Consider the following 14,722-nt stretch of genomic DNA (forward strand, 5'->3'; position numbering starts at 1 on the left):
ATAGTAATGCCAACTCAGCCTCAATCCATTATTGTCTATATATTTAGCCAGTCTATTTTTAAGAGTTTAATATTGAGAAATAGGACATATTTATAATGCAGCTGCATTCATTTCACTCTAAAATCCCTGCCATTTGCTATAGTTGACTTACATGTGTTTAAATTTATAACCACTTTCTTGTGCTGGGAAAATTTGCCCTTAGTTTAAAGGAACATGGAAAAAAAAAAAAAAAAAAAGGAACATGGGTGGAAAGTCTGCCAGTTGAAGAGGTGAGAACTTTCCAGGTTCCGTGTTCTTCTCCCCAGCATCAGCCTGGGTCAGTAACGCACCTATGTCACCATGTATATTTTTCGTACCTTTCATTTGGTGCCCAGTCGTATACAATGTGAAACATTTTTTTTTCATTCATTCAGCAAAGACAGCCCAACCCCAAAAGCTCTGAATAGATGTGCTAGCAGTCTTAATGCCACTGAAGAGAGACATCTCGGTTTCAGATGGTTGCTATTTCTGGGATTATTCTTATAATTATCATTCATGTGGTCTAAAGGGAAGCTGGCTAAGAGGGGTTCCTTTCATCCACTCCAGTGTGGAAGTCAATTCATTAAACCGTGTTTATCGGTCCCATTCCAAAACAAGCCATGGTGAGGTATATGAAGCTATTTGTCTAGCTCTGCTATTTATAGGCTGTATGACCCTTGAAAAATTAATCTTGTTGTGCCTCCCTTACCCAATTGTAAGATGGAAATTTATCAGTCAATCATTGCCACAATAATGCTACATAATAAAAAACTATGAAATCTCAGTGGCATCCAGTAATAAACATTGACTTTCCAAGTGTCTGCAGATTAGATGGAGTGGTGTGCTCATCTAAGGTGGATTGCTTATCATCTACAGATTGGCTGGTGTCAGTGACCTAGGCTGTAGGATTAGGCTGACTCCACTCCATGCTGAAGAGCTGTGAGTTCACTATGTGTCCATCCTCCTCCTTGGACCTGTAGGCTCCTCATGGTGCTGGCAGGTGTAAATGTGTGAGCAGACATATGTGTTGCCTCTTGAAGCCTGTGTTCATAACTGGCGCACACTGACTTCTACCCACATACCACTGGACAAAACAAGTCACAGAGCCAAGAACAAATCAAGGGGCAGTGAAGTCCACTCCATCCCCAGTGAAGTTATAGCAAGAGGTGGGTGCAAGGAGTGGTGAAGATGCTAAAAGTTTCATGTACCGTAGTCATTATGAGAATTACATTCAACCATGGCTTGTTTACTTTAAAACACTACGTGTTACATTATAAACACTCCATAAATGGTAAATATTATTATTCTTGTGATTACATGACTAATGAGGTGTTCTTCGCAAATTGGAAAGCTACATTTAGGTGAACCTCAGTAACAGACCAACCAGAAACATCTAAGCTAACTTTCTGGGGGAAGAAGTGAAACCAGGAGGAGGTGAAATTTCTGGGAAGGAAGAGAGTAGGGGTTAGAGAGTGGGCTTCTCCCTTCCCTGCCAACCAGATGCCAGAGAAGCAATGTCCTCTGGCTCAAAATGATGGAGCTAGATCTTCATAAGCAACAGATCTCCCTCCCCTCCCCTCCCCTCCCCCTCCCCTCCCCCTTCCCCTCCCCTCCCCCTCCCCCTCCCTCTCTATATACATATATATAATCCCACATGTTTGCCACAGTGTGCCTTACATTCAGGACCTGGTGATCTCTTAGAGGTCACAGCACAAACTTGATGAGAATGAAAGAGCAAGATATGAGAGTGGACAGGGGGCTATGAGCAGAAGATCAATTTCCAGGCTTAGTGTAACAGCCATACCCAGGTCCCAGGTTAGGCTAGATCCGCGGTGTAACCATGGGGGTTGGCTGACGTAGAGTGCAAGCCCTGTGTGTCCCTGGGGTCAGGGAATATGGTGAGATTTATACATGAGAGCACAATAGGGAGTTAGAGTCCTTAGTCAAAGGCACTGAGTTACCCAAAAGGGAAATGGAGAACCTAGTCTGTATTAAGCTTTGACTCAGTACAAGGCCTTCTGCAAGCTTATGTCACTTAAACTTACTAACAGGACTGATAATAAAGGCTATTACTTTGTTGCATGCTTAACCCATTTTACATACGGTGCTAAGCACTTTGCATATATTACTGCTTTGAATCTTAACCAAACCAAGTAAACAAACAAACAGAACCCCACAATTCTTGAGAGAGATTTATGCTCAAGGTTTCACATGGAGAACTGAGGCTTAGAGAAGTTAAGTCCCATAATGAATAAGTGATGGAATGAAGGTTAAACCCAGGTCTGTCAGATTCCTAAACCACATGCCCTTGCTAAACCCAGGGTATCTGAGATAAATATAAAAGGCACAGGAAAGGGTAGTGAGGCTGGATAGCAGGGCTCTCAAAAGAGGTGGACATTTTGAACTGTGGTCTGGGAAAGGAGGTAGGAGTCCGCAGAAAGAGCCAGACCACCCTTTATAGCTCAAAAGATGGATTTTCTTTATAATAAAATCATCGCTCATGTCAAGCTCTTGAAAAACCAAACTGTGTGGGATTTTCCCTACAATTCTTGCCCCGTTTTCCTGCTGATGCTACTCTTTATGTCATCCTCTTCACCTGGTTCTGCATTCTTTAAGGGTCGGGCAAGTTCACATCTCCTCTGAGGATTTTCTATAGCTTTTCCACATGCAAAAGGAATTAGAGGATACATTTTCAGCCGTCTCATCACCGGACATTTAGCACACTGTGTTTTTCTTATCTTTATCTGTCTCTTCCACTAAGCAGTGTTGTGTTTTAAAGAAGGCTCGACATTCAGTTCATCGCTGTGTCCCCAGTGCCCATCTCTGGATACAGCACCCAGTAACGGTGTTGGGTGAAGAATGCCAGTTGTAGAATATGGGTGGCCCTCTAGTCACAGGGAGTGCTGAGCCATATACATAGTCTTCCTGTGCAGTTATAGAAAGGATGAATCTAGGAAAAGAATCTGACTAGTGACTGCGAGTTCCATCAGATTCTGGGCACGCACATGCCACCCGGGGTTGGGTAGAAGACCTGTATTTGCTATGTCTGACGGTTTAAGATCTTTTTGGCAGTAACAGTATTAACTCTCATCTTTAAACTGCTTACTCTGTATCAGCATTTGTGATAAGCATTTTAACATCTCATTTAATCCAAAAACAGCTTTATGAATTTGGAATTGCAAGCCCCATTTTAACACTTGGTGAAGCAGAGGCTCTGAGTGGTTAAGTGATTTGCCCACGTTTTGCAGCTGGTAAGACACATAGCTCACATTCCAAACTATGGCCGATTCCAAAGCCTTTCCATAGCCATACCTTGCCACCAAGGTGGTAAGAAAGTGACCAAGAAGTCTTTGGCCCAGCCTGTCTAGTTACTTGACCTCTTCTCCCTTGAATAGCACTTGTTGATTTGTGGTATCAACTCCAGCCCACCCTTTGGAAATCTCCTTTGCCTCTATGGTCTCTATAAAATGGGAGGTGGTAAAGACAGCATTAGCTGAGAGAGGTGCAAGTGCTTTGCAGACTGAAGCAAGCAGTGTCTGTGGTTATTGCATTCATCTTGTTAAAAGCACGTTTCATTGACATTTATAACTACAAGGCCATGGAGCTGGAAGGAATCTTCAAGACCATCTGTGTCCTGGCTAGGAACTGTGGAAACCGGCTCCACAGAACCTGGATAGTATTGTGTTTCTAACAGAGCTGAGGAAAATATCGCTACGTTTAATTCAGTCATTCAAACTCAATGCAGTTTTCCAGCGGAAATTATGATCAGTCTACAAATCTGCAGTATGAACTGACACACCCAAGGTAGTGTATGTAAGAAAAGGCCCGTCCCAAGTTTTCTGATTTATGTTTGTTGCTGTTTGTTCATTTGTCTTGTCTGCTGGCACTCGTTTGAAGATAAGCTGTGCCAGGCACCAAAGGTTTAAGAAAATATATGGAAGAAAAAGCTAAAAGGGAAGAAAATTCTATCCATCAAGTTTATCCCTGAGAATTGGGAAGAGCTGGCCATGTTTAAAAAATGCGTACATGGGTTTTAGATGTACTCTAGTCATGGAGCATTCTCATCTGGCTAGGGAACACTGGCTGGCTGTTTTCTTTGCTACTTTTTGCTTCTTTCATGAGAAGATGACTCCTATATGAAATGGAATGTCGGGTTCTGGAACTGGATTCTCACAACTTCCAAATTTGATGTACCAGGTCTTCCTAGCTGAGGTGTTCTTTAGGGCTGGGATGTCTTCTCTTATTACCTAATCCCCCACAAACCTGACATTTGAGTGTGCCCAGCCCAAAGCCTGGATATGAAAATTGAGGTCTATATTAGGGTTCTCCAGAGAAACAGTCAATAGGAGATGTAAGTATAGACACGTGTAGATACATCATCTTTTGGTTAGATACATCCCATCTGTCTATCTGTCTATCTATCTATTGATATCTAGAGAGATTTAAAGAATCATCTCATGTGACTGTGGAAACTGACAAGTCCAAAATTTTCAAGGTAGGCTAGGAGGCTAGAAATCCAGGGAAGAGTTGTTACAGCTCAAGTCTGAAGGTAGCCTGCTAGCCGAGTTCCTTTCTCCTTGCGGGAGGTCAGTCTTTTCTCTGTTAAAGCCTTCAATTGGATGAAGCCCACCCAGATCATGGAGGGTTGTTTTATTCAAAAGCTACTAATTTAAATACTAATGTCACCTAAAAAATACTTACACAGAACCATCTAGGAAGATATTTGACGAAACATCTGGGTACCACAGCTTTGCGAAGATGACACGTAAAATTAATCATCATAAGATCTGAGGTTAAAACGATCCTAAAATTTGGGGAAATGGGGTGGGGAAGTAGAAATAGGAGACTTGAGTGCTGGACCTTGGTCCGCTGCTGACTTTTATCATGACTTTGTCTCATGGTGCCTCTGTTTTCACATCTGTGTAAAAGGGAAAATGTATATTCTCTAAAATAATTTTGAAAGTGAACATCTTACAATGCAGATGCCTTTCACAATGAATGAATGAATGAATGAGTGAATGAATGGATTGAGAAATCATAAAGCTGAAGAGGGAGAGGAAGTTGGGTTGTGACCACTCTTGATCACTTACTGTGTTCCAGAAGCTCTGTTAGACAGTTCTGTACATAATTATGTTTAATCCTCCCAACAACCCTGCGGGCATTCAGGGAAACTGAGAGTTGTCAAAGAGGAGGGAGTGGCTCTAGGTCACACAATGGCAGAGCTGACATTGGAACTCGGGTGGGCTTTCTCACGCTTTGCACTAGGCAGTATGGCCAAGTAATACCCACCTGTTGCTTTGTTCTCTGAACATAGTTCTGTAGTGAGACAAAACTGACAACACGGGGCATGAGCTGAGCCTAGGAACTCCAGGCTGGACAGTCTTGACCATCGACACTGAACAAGGTTCCTTGGAAGAGCAGGTCAGACTCCAGTCAAGTTGAGCCCCTGGCTCCAGCCAGGACCAGATTGCCAGGGGCTCCTTGCCCAGATGAGTTAAGAGGGGCTGAGCTTTTAGAGTCACTTTCCAGGCCCAGAGAAGGCACATCCAAACTCAAAGACTGGGATATCCATGTCCATCCACCAGGAAGGACAGAAAGAGTATGCGTACGGTGGTGTGGTGAATGGAGCCCGGTCATCAGAGTTCTCATAACCTGAGTCTAAATCCCAGCTCTGCCATTGTTAAGGGTGTGACCCCCGGAGCTTATCTAACTTCTCTGAGCCTCAATTTCCTCATTTTTAAACGGCTAATGACACTTAGCTTTCAAAGTTGTTAGGAGGAATAAATGAGAAAACATAAAGAAATGCCAGCTTCCTTGCCTGGCAGAGAATTGGTGAAGTTTTCAAGAACTGTGAATTTTCTTCCTATGTAGGCTGGGTGAGTCTAGAAAAATGAAAGAGGGTGATGATAAAGGTGATATAGGAACTTGAACCCAAACCCATACAAGTTACAGTGACAGAACATCCCAGGCTGTGCCGGGGAGAGAACAGCGCGTGAGCGTTTGAATGTGGACTTGGTGAATGCCAGTGTAGACAGGGCATGTAGTGCCTGTTCTTCAGGGTCGAGTATCAGGCTGAAGCTTGCCTGGTGGCTGGAAACAAACACGACCCTTATGCCTTTGCAGTGGTACTCGGGGTCTGCCTTCTCCTTTCCCTTCTCTCGCTGTCTCTGTCTCCTCTTGTGTCCTTCCTACCCTTCCCTTTCTGTTCCCTCTTTCTTATTTTCCAGATCTCTCCCCTCCTTTCCACTCTTCTTTGCTTCCCTTTTCACCCCCTGCCCTTGATTACTGAGCGCAGTTTTCCTTTCCAGTCTTGTTTTCTCTCCCTCCTCCTTTTTTCTCTCCTCTTTTCTCTCTCTGTTTTGGCTCGGGGGCCGGGGCTTCTCTCCTTGGTCCCCAGTGCTTCATTTCCATTAAGCTTGACAGTCTCTCATATGTCAATTAGAAAGGGCTGCTTCCCCCTCTTCACCCTCCCTTTCCTGGGCCTGCTGTGATGCTCAGATCAAGCACCATCTGTTGCATTCATCTAGGCGACGGGTGAGCATTTTGCTGCTCTGGGGAGGCAGAGCTCAGCGGGTACCAGGAGGTAACGTGGCTTGTTTGGACAACTTGATATATTGATATTGATAGAGCTACCGGATGGGATTGAGAGGGATGGGGGCAGGAGAGAGTGGTACAGAGGATGAAATAGGCCGTGGATGGGTTTGCATAAGCACCTCCCCCTCTGAGCCTGTCTGGGTTCTTGGCACTGTCGCCAAGGCGAGAGCAGCCAAACAGATGGATGGGATTTGCCACAGTCGGGATCAGAAACCCTTGCAGCTCCCTTGCAGCTCAGGGGAGCAAACCTTGCCTCTCTGAGTGTCTTCCTCTCCTCCCCGCTGGTCAAATCTGCATCAGCTTAGGAGAAAGTAAAGCAGAAACAACAGGATGGGCAGAGGCTGACCTTTAGGAATTGCTGAATGTCAGAGCCTCGATGAAAAGGGAGGATGTATCAGTCAAGGTTCCAGCTGGGCAAAGAAGGCACCCTCCAATGGGATTTTTAGGCGAAGTTCAACGAAGCTACTATTTATAGAGGTGTAGACAGAGTGAAGAGAATCAATGGGGAGGGGGTATTGAGGCACCAGGAAAAATAACTATCAGGAAGCCACCACTAATTCCTAGAACTGGAGGTACAGGGAGAGGACATGGTTTTACTGGAGTCTGGGAAAAATGGATTTGTGGAAAAGGGGCCCTGGCAGAAGCTGTGACTGTTGAGTGTCCCCGTCTCTATCAGAAATACGATGCAGAAACAGGAAAGGAGTAAGGGAAGACATCCCCTCAAATTCCCTCCTCCCTTATCCTGCCAGAGCATCTCCCTGGGCAAACTCACCTAGTAGCCAGATAAGAAGGATCTGTGAAATAGCCCATTGAGGGTCTGCTCCAGGCCATAGAGTGGGGCAGAATGAGCCTGCGGGTGGAAGATGGATCTGGGGGTGCAAAGGGAGATCAGGCAGTGCAGATCAGGAATGGTCACATGTTCCATCGCCTCCACTGTGCCAGAAGCTAACGTGCTTCACCACCACACACACTCCCTCTCTGCCTGTTCCAAAGAACACGTGAGCAGAGCCTCCACAGGGTCCAGTTGTCTCTTGTGAGTGCGAGACCCACATAACTTGCTGTCTGCTCAACACCTCTCCATGTAGACATATGGGAGGCACCAAGTGCGCTCACCTAAAACCAAACTCAGTTCACTCCTCTTTCAGTGTCCCTCCTCTCACTGAGAGGTACCATCGTTCTGCCTCTGTGGATGCCAGAAGGCCAGGAGTCATCCTCTCTACCTCGCTCTCCCTTATCCCCCTTTTCCAATAAATCACCACATTCTCAGGGAGGGGTACCTACAAAATAACTCTCAAATGTGCTCCCTGCTCTATCTCCACTGCTCCAACATCTCTGTCGCTACTCTCTCTCCTGCTCTATCCCTATCTCCACGTCTACTACCTGGCATCTCCTACATGGACTTCTGTAATATGGTACCACCTTCCTAGTTGGTCTTCTCACTTCCATTTCTGTCCTTCCCCAATGCATCCTTTCTACTGCCAGAGCGATCTTCTCTAAGTGAAGATCTGATCAAGCCTCTCTCCTATCTAGAACCTTCAGTGTGTTCTATTCTTAACAAGGCCCAGAAGAGTTAGGGTCAGGGTGGGGGTTAGGGTGAGGGTCAAGGTTAACGTTAGTATTAGGCTTTCCTGCCTCTCTAGCATTATCTCACACCGCTCGCTTTCAGCATTTCAGCCGCAGTGGTGACGGCAGCCCCTTGCATATTCCCTCTTCCCGAGGGGTCTTGGTTTAGACTCTTTCCTCTGACTCCTTTGCTTTTGTCACCTCCCCCCTCCCCGCAGCTCCCTTGTCACCTGATTTTCTCATACTCTTTCCAGATCTTAGTCACACTGGTCACTTCCTTGAAGCAAGTTTCCATGGTTTTCCTAGACAAGGTCATATTCCTCTACTAGAGCCTCTTATATCATCTTTCACCTCTCCTTTATTGTATACATCAGTTGTAAATTTTACATTTCTCTGTCATCTATTTCATTACTATTGGTTTTCCTGTCTACGTGGTGAGCATCACGAGGGGGTTTTGTTTGTTGTTGTTTTCACCATCTTACCCTGCTATGGACTGAAAGTAAGCCTTATTAACCCCCAATGTGACTGTGACTTTGTCTACTAGACCCGCCAGAGCAAAATGCCAGACTGTGTGGCTTAAACAACAGACATTTACTTTCTCACAGTTCTGGAGGCTAGAAGACCGAGGTCAGGGTGTCAGCATGGTTGGGTTCTAGTGAGGGCTCTCTTTTTGCCTTGTAGATGGCTGCCTTCTCTTGCTGTCCTCATGGGGAGATCTTTCTGTCCTTCTAAGGCCACAGTGCCATAAGATTAGGGCCCCGATTTTATGAGCTCATTTAATCTTAATTACCTCCTAAAGATCCCGTCTCCAAATATAGTCTGCTATAGACTGAACTGTGTACTCCAAAATTCACATGTTGAAACCCTAACCTCCATTGTGACTGTATTTGGAGATAGAGTTTTTGATAGGTAATTAAAATTAAATGAGAACATACGGGTAGGATCCTAATTTGATAGGATTGGTGTCCCTATAAGAAGAGAAAGACTTCTCTCTCCCTCTCTCCCTCTCTTTCCCTCCCTCCCCCTCTCTCTCCCTCTCTCCCTCTCCTCCCCCAACATGGGTGCACCAAGGAAAGGCCACGTGAGCAGACAGTAAGAAGTCAGCCATCTTCAAACCAGAATCTGACCTGTTTATGTTATCGAGTCTATGATTTTTGTTATGCAAGTCCAAGCAGACTAAGACATCTTTTCTGAAAATACTGTAGAGTGAGTGAATGAGTGAGGAGACGAATGAATGTGTGAATTTTCACAGATGTGTGTGGGTCCCTCTCTTGGAGGATTCCAGACAGTGGCTTGCCCTGGACTTTTGACCACTGTTTAGCCCAACTCTTTCAATTTTGTGCACATCGCTCTCCTCTCTGGGTGTAAAGCATCTGGATTGGGTATGACAGTGCTTCTCAGAATTAGACCGTAGCCTCTTGCTGGAGGTTCTGTATCAGAGGCTTGGAGTAGGGGGCCCATGTCTGGGATTTTCTTCTTGGCTTCTAGACCTAACTGAGATACCTGTGGAGACAGATAGCAAGAGAGGCAGGCACGTTACACTACTACAGCGTCATTTGTATTGTCAGTTATCTTTTCCTTAGCAAACACAGATGCCCCTCTGTGTCCCTAGAGATGAGGCTTCTCACAGAGCCCAGTACCCAAACCAGCCCTCTGGGTATGACCTACCCTGCAGACACATGTGTGTCTAAGCTGATAAACTTTCCTGGGAAAACAGGATCTCCTTGAAGTTGGTGTCGGGATGTTCAGAAGCCTTCTTTGTCTACTCTGGGAAAAGCTCATCAAAGAAACAGGAATCTTTACCACATCCCATTCCTTGTCATCAGACAGCAAGTAGCTTAAACTGAAGAACTTTCCCAGCCTCTTGAGACGTAGGTGGAGGGAGGGTTGAGTCTGAAGATTTCAAAGTCAGGGCTGTCTTTGGGGATTTCTCAGAACAAAGACACTGTGATCGTTCAGCCAATCTTCTTTCCTTCTTTCTCATTTCCCCTCCTTTTCTTTTATGTTGGCTCTCTCCTTCTTTCTCGTTTGTCTGCTTTTTTTTTTTTTTTTTTTTTTACTTTTATCTTCTACCTTTTTTCCCGCTGCCCTTCTGCCATCACTCTCTCCATTCTCTATAACTTTCTACCAGTCTCAATTTTGAAATTTCTGAAAATGTGGGTACCAGCAGCTCCTTGGAGGATATTGAAACGAAAGGAATGTTGGAGTAGGATTTAGAAGGCTTGACTCTATCGCTTGCTAGCTTGGAGCTAGTTGTATGCCTTGTTTGGGGTGGGGGGGGACTTCAGTTTCCCCTAGTAAAAGGGGGCTCTTGTACCAAGTGATCTACGTATCACTGCACTGCAGTTTTGTCTCCTGAAATATTGTTTGACCCATGTACTGCCGTCTACCTTTATTGCCACTGTTCTGGTTCAGGCAATATTGTCTCTGGCTGGCTTCTGCAAAAGCCTCTGTACAGCCCTTTGTCCTTGCTTTTGTGTGTATTCTCCATACTCTGGTTAGTAATTGTTATCACAGGGGCTTAATTGGAACATGCCAGTTTCCTGTTTAAAACCTTTCAATGATCATCTTTTGCCTTTGGGATAAAATCCAAGCTCCGCAAGGTGGCTTACAAGGTGTTCTGCCCTCTGCAGCCTCATCTGCTCTTCCCAGGCTCCACTGCAGCCACACTGAACTCCTTTCAGTTACTCAAGCACCGTGTTCTTTCTGGCTTCAGATCTTTGCACATGCCTCTCCTTCCACCCAGGGCACTCTCTTATCCCAAATCTTTTCAACAACTCCACCCTGATTCTATCTTCTTTGCTAATTCCTACTCCTGTTTAAGGTCTCAGTGGAGGTATTGCCTCCTCCTCCAGGAAGCCTGCCTTGGCTCCCAGGATGGGTGAGCTGACCCTTCTTGGTGCTCCTCTGGTACTCTGTACTCCACTGTCACGGAAGTATTGCACAGTGTTGGAAACGCCTGGATATGTGTGCTACCAAGCTATGGAGTCCTTGAATCATGGATTGTGTCAAACTTTCACCATCATATCTCAAGGGCTTGGGGCAGTACCCTTGAGAACACAGTCGGTGTTGAAGAAATAAATGCGTTAAGCCAGTAGATTCATCTCTACTGGCCCCTGTGGCTTCTGCATCACCACTGGGTCCGGGAGGGAACTCTGGGGGGCCAGGCCCAGTCCTCCAGGGGCTGAGGGTGGGCCGAGCCCTAACCTCAGCCCCGTTGCCCACCCCGTAGCAGCAGCTGAGGCGACGCAGGAGCCAGTGGAGTCCCTGATGCAGAAGTTCAAGGAGAGTTTCCGTGCGAACACGCCCATCGAGATCGGCCAGCTGCAGCCAGCACTGCGCAGTGCCTCGGCAGGGAGGCGGAAGAGGAGGAGCAGGTCCAGAGGTAGGTCCTCCCAGAGGCTCTGGCCAGGATGTCTGCCCGCTGTGCCCAGGTTCTTAAGGTGCCGGGAAGAGCTATGCCCTCTTCCCCCTGCTTCCCTGTGCTCACAGAACCCACGCCACTGTCCCCCTGATAAGTCTTCTGAGCTGAGGCCTTGGAGCGAGAGGACCTGTGTCCCTGGGTGGAAAGCTAACCTCTCTGAGCCCCAGCCGCCTCATCTGAGAACGGGAATGAATTGCCCATCTTCCAGAGAGGTTGAGAAGGTTAGCAACAGTCTATGGAAAGCGCCCAGCACAGGACCAGGGTACAGCAGATGCTCTTCAAGTTGTAGCTGGTGTCACTTTGGAGAGTGTGAGAAAGCCAGGATGTTCTTGTGGAAAACATCCTCAGACTGGGATCACAGCACAGCGTTTGGACCCACTCTTTAATAGCCTGAGTAATCTAGTGGTCAAAGCAGGAGTGCTGTGTATTAGACAGAACTGGATTCAAATTTTGGTTTTGCTGTTACCTAACCCTGTCACCTTGGGCAGTCCCTCCACTTCCCCAAGCCACTCCTCTCTGCCCAGCTTCCTGTAACATCTCAGCGCAGTGCCCAGCCAGTGTGCAGCCAAAAGTAGATTTTCCCCTCTTCCTCCTTCCTCATCCTTCTCCCTGTCTTTCCTCCCAACGTTACCATCATCATCATCATCGTCGTCTCCTTTCTCTGACCTTCTCGTGACCTTGTGTCTGGGACGAGCCCCCTCACCATTTCACCATTGCCTGATTTCCCAGTGTCGTCTTTATCCTTCCATGCACTCAGTGGTCTCCAGCCAGTCACTCTTCCTCTTGACTTTTACTCCTCTAGTTCCTGTAACTTGATTTTGATTATGTCATTTCCCTTCTCCTGTAACTTCAGTGGTTGTCCAGGGTCTTCAGAAGTGTTCGTGCTTATGAAAATGGCATTTGAGGCCCCCAAAGAGCTCCAGTCTCTCTGCTGACTCTTCTAAATCCATGTGTCCCCACTTCCACGTTTCTTTCCTGGCCAGTTTCTCTGCGTGGAAACCCCTATCTAGCCCCTATGAATAGTTACTGGCACTTATTGACAGGTACTCCAGGCAGCAGGCTAAATGCTGTGCATATCTTATCTCATTTGATCCTCAGCAACCCTATGAAACAGGTACAGTGATGACGCCCATTTTACAGATGGTATCACTAAGGCACAGAAAGCTGCAGCCACCTGCCCGAAGGAACATCCTAGCAATTATGAGAGCCGGAAAGAACTAAGCACTCTGAGTCCCAGACTTTTTAAAAAAATCAACCATTAGGTTCTATCCTGGTGAAGTCCTACCTTTCTTTCCAAGCTTAACGTGCATGACATATATTGGCAAACACATCACTGACTGTCACCATCACAGTTCACCCTGAATTCTCCCATGTGTGAATTCTCCCACATCTTTATCTATGTGTTAAGCACTGATTTCACTTTTGTGTAATATCATTTGCTTTTGTCTGTCTCTCTCTTTAGCTAGACAGTGTTCTTTGAAGGCGGGAAATATCTTATTTGAATTTCTGGGTCTAAATCAATGTCTGCACACATAGTAGACACTTGTTATTTGCTGAGACGTCTAGGTCTTAATCCTGTGAATTCCTGTATCCGGTGAAAAACCGAGATCTACACATTTAGGTGAGATCGTAAATCGAGGCAGAATTTGATGATGGAGTTCCTTTTTGGAACTCGTGGTAAACCCCAGGTTGAACCATTGTATAATGATAAAGAAGAGTTGTTTCGAGGTCGGCAATGTCTGAGTGCTAATCCAGCCCTGTTAATTTCAACTTGCTTAGCTTTGGAAGAGTCACTGGTTGTCTCTGAGCCTGAGTCTCCTCTTCTGTAGAATAGGGTTGCCAATCCCTACATCAGAGGACTGCTGTAAGGATCTGATGAAATGATGGATATAGACTACCTTGGAGTGCTGAGCTAATGTGTATTAGGAACTGAAAAAATGCTATCTTATGTTTGTCATGGCTTGGGCATTCAGGATCACTTGTGATTTCACTCAGCTTTAACTAGCCATCTTTATTGCTCCAATATTCACCAAGAATCTCCTTCCCATATCCTCTCTACAAATACGGCCCCCATACATACACTTGACTCCAAGTCCATAACCTCCCTCCTCTTCACTATCAATCTGAATTTCTTTCCTTAGTGTCATATCCTAAACATTTTTATGTCAGTGAATTCTTCCCAAAACAATCTCTTTTATGTACCATAACTGTCTTAATGAGGCCACCACTGTAAGGCATTTGGGCTGTTTCTAATTATTTGCCCATTATAAACAATGTCATGTAGAACCTTTTTTTTGCATCAAACTTGACCTTCACTTTGGAGTCTGTTTTACCCTCTTGAATTGCAGAATTAGATTATTCATGAAATCTATTGTTTGGCAGACTCTAATTGAATATCAAGTTATTTTAATTTATGCGTTAGGTGGGAACTAAGAGAACTGATACAGGAAGAAATTCATTTTGTCCTCCCTTTCTTTGTCACCATTATGACCACTGCCACCTTTTATCTCCTGCTTCTGACTATACCCTCCTTGAGATTCTCCCCAAGGCAAGCCAGAGTAACCTTTTTAGAAATATAAACAAGATAAGGTCACTGTTCAGCTTAAAATTTTTCAGTGGTTTCCTGTTATCTTCAGAACACAGTCCAAAGTCTTTGCCATGGCCTGTAGCTTCTGTTCCATCTGAATCTGTCCCTGCCTTATTCGCTCACTTGGCATTTCCTGTGCTCCAGGCACAATGCCTTTCTTCATGTCCCAGGGACACAGCGGATGGAGCCCCAGTGTAGGGTCTGAGAACTTGCTGCACTTCTCCTTGCCATGTCTCTTTTTGTCCCCCAGATTCTCTCCTGGCTGGCCCCTTCTCACCTTTCAGCTCTTAACTCAAATGTCAGCTGCTCAGAACCATTGTCCCTGACTACCCAAACATGGGTACCCAAACTTTTACTCCTTTCCATCCCCAACCTGCTACTATCTGTTACATAACCATTTTTCGCTCCTTCCCTAATATTAGGGTCTAAAATCACTTTTATTTGTTTGCTTGTTTACTGTTTTCCTCTCTAAAATGTAAGCTTCATATTCATAGACCTAATACGTAGAAAGCGCTTAATAAATATTTGTTGAATAA

At 45.5% G+C, this 14,722-nt stretch overlaps 1 protein-coding gene across 4 annotated transcripts in view; it reads left to right on the forward strand.

Annotated features, from left to right (window-relative positions):
- The window catches only part of ASTN2 (astrotactin 2), a gene marked incomplete at both ends in the record, with an annotated part of 917,251 nt that overhangs the window by 275,033 nt on the left and 627,496 nt on the right, over positions 1–14,722 (forward strand). For 2 of the 4 annotated variants that reach the window (XM_082842116.1, XM_082842118.1), the window contains one exon: positions 11,408–11,560. The exons of 1 other annotated variant lie outside the window; for it this stretch is intronic. In XM_082842116.1, coding sequence (XP_082698242.1) covers positions 11,408–11,560 — 153 coding nt within the window. The remainder of the gene's footprint in view (positions 1–11,407; positions 11,561–14,722) is intronic. One more of the 4 variants, XM_082842117.1, reaches the window with a different exon arrangement.

This window comes from Leucopleurus acutus (assembly GCF_964270905.1).
Source record: "Leucopleurus acutus genome assembly, chromosome: 7".
NCBI lineage: Eukaryota > Metazoa > Chordata > Mammalia > Artiodactyla > Delphinidae > Leucopleurus > Leucopleurus acutus.